The 4,822-nt window shown below is 42.6% G+C and overlaps 1 protein-coding gene across 1 annotated transcript; it reads left to right on the top strand.

The window, feature by feature from the left end:
* The first annotated feature begins 448 nt into the window (after positions 1-448).
* Positions 449-3,543, top strand: LOC124698365 (MOB kinase activator-like 1A). Its single transcript, XM_047230849.1, has 7 exons — positions 449-550; positions 730-778; positions 1,506-1,614; positions 1,738-1,831; positions 1,967-2,100; positions 2,190-2,353; positions 3,399-3,543. The coding sequence occupies exons 1-7, from the start codon at positions 525-527 to the stop codon at positions 3,471-3,473; spliced, it is 651 nt and encodes a 216-aa protein (XP_047086805.1). The 5' UTR covers positions 449-524; the 3' UTR covers positions 3,474-3,543.
* Positions 3,544-4,822: the final 1,279 nt, after the last annotated feature.

The following is a 4,822-nucleotide window of genomic DNA, read 5'->3' as shown; positions in this document are numbered from 1 at the left end:
GATGTAACCGGGTGGTGTGTATCTGTGGTGACTTGGTTCTCCTGCAGGGAATTATCTTTAATATGGAAACAAATAAAATTAACGAAGCGGAGGATTGATGGCCAGCAGCGATTTGGACAGCATGCGATTACTTGTATGGAAAGGCTGGGTATTGCTAGCTGTCTCTGAATCAGTACTACCAAAGCAGAACCGTAGTAAACGGAAACGGCCGACGCCACAGCAAAGCCAGGGGCCTGATCGAGTGGATAACAGCCATCAAATCGCCCACGCACAGCACGTACGCACGCACTCAAAGCCGCCAGCCAGCCAGTTTGCCACAGCTTGGTTCGTTTTCTTCCCTCTCTCCGTCACCGCCAGCCTGTCGCCCTTCCCCTCTCTCTCGCTGCCTACGTCAGGTATATATACATGGGCTTGGACGACTCCCAAAGCTCTCTCTGTTCGCCGTCGATCCAACTAGAAGGAGACGATTACCACCCACCGTCGCGCTTCTCGTCGTCGTCTCTGGCGCGCGGCGTCGCCGTAAGATGAACTTCCTTGGTCGTGCCAGCAGGTTAGGATTGATTACACTTGTTTTTGATTTCTTTACTTGGAGTCTCCTGTGCTCTCCTTCTTCCTCGTCTTCTCGTATTTGTTTATTGCCTCTTGGCCAATTCAACAGATGTCTAGTGATCCCAATTCCCAACATTGGTGTTCCTTGCCCCGCTCCAGTTTGATGATTTCCTTCTGCAGGAACCAGAGGACATTCAGGCCCAAGAAGAGCGCTCCAGCGGGGGACAAGGTACGTTCGAGCCCTACCTGTTCATTGTTTGCCCTGTTATATGCGAATCATGATGGTGCTTGAAACAATGCCCTGGTAGATTAGCTGCTTGCAGATTAATTCACACACGATCGCTCTTGTTCCTCAGGTTTATTTATTTTTTTTTTTTTTTTTGTAGAGTAGACGCTCCTTCCGTTTGTGAACAAAAAAGAGGTGTTCTTATCATGTAGGGACGGTAGCAATTGCATAATCAATTTTTCCTTTCACCAAATTGCAGAATCGGCATGACAGGGTGATTGATGAATTGGTGCTAGTTTGCTACTCTGAACTGCACCTGATGTTAGTACCGTGTAACACTAGACAATTTGAGGTCAATAGCTGTGAATTTGTTATGGTTTATCTGCGCTACCTACCGCTGGTAGCCCAAACCTCAAACTGAAACTGCAGAATCTGGCTAACCATTTCTTCTCTGCTACCGGGTTAGCAGCCCTACCTCAAACTGAAACTAAGTACGATTTTTCGCAACGCCGATGCTCTAGTGGCCACTAGCTGTAGGATTAATAGCACTGGGACTCGATGTAAAGTGCGAATTTTAATTAGAGGAGGGCCAGTAACTTATGGTGAAGATGAATGCTTTGGAACATAGCTGCCTGCATGTTTGTTGTTAACTTGTTCTCCAGTTGCTCAATTCGGAAAGCAAAGTTCAATGTAATTCAGTTACCAACTCGATCACCGCATTTGGTCGCAGGCCATGAAGCTGAAGAGGCACATCGACGCCACGCTTGGCAGCGGTAACCTGCGAGAAGTGGTCCGCCTGCCAGTTGGAGAGGATCTCAACGAGTGGCTTGCTGTCAACAGTAAGTTCTTTGAATCACACTTTGCGCTCAACAGTTGTTGCTTGGCGTTGCAGCGGATGCCTGACAGTATTGCAATATATTTGTAAAATCTTAGCTTGTCTTTATGATGATTTCTGTCTCCAGCTGTTGACTTCTTCAATCAAGTGAACCTGCTGTATGGCACCCTCATGGAGTTTTGCACGCCAGCTACCTGCCCGAAAATGGCAGCCGGACCAAAGTATATTTCTTCAACCTTGGCATCTGTATATACAGTAAATATGTACTATTAATGTCATGATTTATACATAGTAATATGTGTGTTTGAATGTGTTACTGTGCTTTGTGTAATCAACCAGAAGAGTTCATGAAACAGGTACGAGTATAGGTGGGCCGATGGTGTCAAGATCAAAAAGCCTATTGAAGTGTCTGCGCCCAAGTATGTCGAGTACCTGATGGAATGGATCGAAAACCAGCTCGACGAAGAATCCATCTTCCCTCAAAAGCTAGGTAATTTATAGTTATTGTAGAGTGCTCAAAAATGATTCAGAATTCAGGTCTAATCATATGCTCTGGTTCAAAAACTCTGCTGCAAACAGGGGCTCCCTTCCCTCCAAACTTCTGCGACGTCATCAAGACGATCTTCAAGCGCCTGTTCAGGGTGTATGCGCACATATACCACTCGCATTTTCAGATGATTATCAAACTCGAGGAAGAAGCACATCTCAACACTTGCTTCAAGCACTTCATGCTTTTCACATCGGTAAACCCCATTCTTCATCTAGATAAAGTTGCATTCCTGAGCACTTTTTGGGAAATGATTCCTCTCGTGCTATATCGTTTTGAAGTAAGTAACTGATTAGAAGATAAGTGTCGTCTAAGTAGAAGGAAAACAGAATAAACACATAGAATGGGAAGCAAATTTGGTGCACATTAGCACCAGTGCTCTCAGTTTTTAAAATATTTAAAAACTGTTTTTCTGCGTTTCAAAAAATCATCACATTTATTTCATGAATACATACACATGTTCTGAATATTTATGCAAAGTTTCGGTAGAAATTGCATTGTATTTTGAGCTACAGAAAAAAAACAAATTTGTGGCTACGTATAGATGTATATATTTGTCAGAAATTTGTCTTTTTTTTATAGCTTAAAATATAACATATTTTTCTCTAAAATTTCTACCGTACCTTCAAAATGTTTATATGTGTGTGGGTATTTAATTTCATATTTTTTAAAATCCAAAAAATATGATTTTTAAAAATTAGGAGCACTGGTGCTCATGTGTCAAATACACTTTTCGCATAGAATGTCCAAAATCAACTAGTAAATAAGTTCTGATCTGTTGACCTGATCACCTGGATCTATGAAGTCTGAAGCCAAGAACTTCAGTACTTGAGCTTTCCAGTATGGTTTTCCTTTAGCACCAACCTCTCCTATCATGGAATGAAAAATAAGTGAGTTTACTTTGGTAGTAGTTCGGCGCAATGATTATATAATAAAATACCTTTCCCCTTTTTTAACTTACTGCTTTAGAAGCTGTGATCAATCATTTTGCATGCAAAGCCATCCTGCCTATATTCTTAATAAGAATATTCTGCAAAGGTTAGTGATAATTGTGACGCTTTCTGGATCAATCTAACGAATAAATTTTTGAAATGCAGTAGTTTCTTCTTGATTAGTAGTGTTTATTCCAATTATCACATTTTTGGATTTTTGGACTCTCGAGCAAATTTTGCTGCAATTCAGTGCCACATATGGTTTACTCATATAATGACTCATATATCGTTGGACCTGTATTTTGGCAGGAATTCCAGTTAATCGATAGGTCAGAGCTGGCACCTCTCAGCGAGCTAATCGATCCCATAATACTTGGAAGCTAGCAGAGAAGCAGTGGGTGCGATGTTTCAAGAAATGATAATGCAAAAGTGCAGACATCTTTTTTGTTGCTTTTTAGTTAGTTTTCTCATCTGGTGCATGCACAGAATTTGCGTTTCTATTTCCTAGATGATGTTAGACTTGCATGGACGACCTCCATCTAAATTTTGGAAGTAGATTAAGGTTAGCTGCTGTTTGTGTATGTAGTCAGATGAGCTCTTCCCCGAAGCAGATGTTGTTTCCAATTGTTCATTTCAATGGATTGTCATTTCATCCATGGAGTTTCTCTTGATTGTTCCAAGTACACTAGTCGAACTCCAGTTGTTTCCTCAAAACGTCCTAGAAAAAATAATGATATCTCAGAGGGCATTTCTTAGTACCAATGTTGAAAGGATTCTACAATAAAAGATGTTGCATTTGGCATGGAAAGTTAATGAATGTTAAGTTACCAAGAAAGTAGATTTTAAAATGTGATTTTGCATTAATTTAAATACTCCTTCTGCTATCACAATTCTTGCAGTTAACATTACCAAAAGTTTCAAGATTGTGTTTTGCGTTGAGGCAGACTATGATAATCAAGTTTGTGCCTATTTTCCTTTGGCTAACCAACCTCCCCAATTTTATGTTGGAATTTGGTCTTAGCCTTAGCCCATAGCCCAATACAAATTCTGAATTTCTCTTGGCCCATGTGGGTATGGCAAGGGGTGAGACTAAAGTTTAGCCTCACATTGCTAGTTGACAGAGAGGTGGAGTGGATTATAAGGGTTGTTCTAGTCCTTGCAAGTGAGTGAGATGAGAGAGCCCTCGCGCACTCCTCCGTCGTTGCCCGCCATACACGTCAGCGTCGTGTCGTGGCTTGCTGACCCGGACGTGGGCTGCGCTGACACAAACCCTAGCCGCGGTACGAGACACATATGTGACTGCCTCTTTCTTGAACCTTACGCCATCGTTATCGCTTTTGTCTTCCTCATCTCGTCCTGACCAATTTAAGTACTCGATCGTTGGTGGAGGCATCTTTTCTGCCATGAACACTTGTCGCGAGATTACTTTCTGAGCTCTATTGGATGGCCTCCCCTTCTGAATCATCGAGACCGCGCCGTTGGAGTTAGGGTCAACATATGGAGGTGGGTGTGGTGCTGCCGTGATTCTGAGCTGGTGCCGATTTTCGTCCGTAATTGCGGGAGGAGGTGGCAGGTGGATCTCACTCCTGGGCCCTTGCGGGTTTCTATTTGTCGTTTGAGCATTGGCTAGCCCTGCGACCCTTAACATTGCTTGAAAATTGCGACAGTCCTTCTGCAGATGTCCGACTGTCTCTTCCCATTGTTGTCGAGGTAAAAATGCATCTGACACGGCC

Source organism: Lolium rigidum, chromosome 3 (genome assembly GCF_022539505.1).
Source record: "Lolium rigidum isolate FL_2022 chromosome 3, APGP_CSIRO_Lrig_0.1, whole genome shotgun sequence".
NCBI lineage: Eukaryota > Viridiplantae > Streptophyta > Magnoliopsida > Poales > Poaceae > Lolium > Lolium rigidum.
Note: the sequence above shows the minus strand (reverse complement) of the source record. Positions and strands in the feature narration are given on the sequence as shown.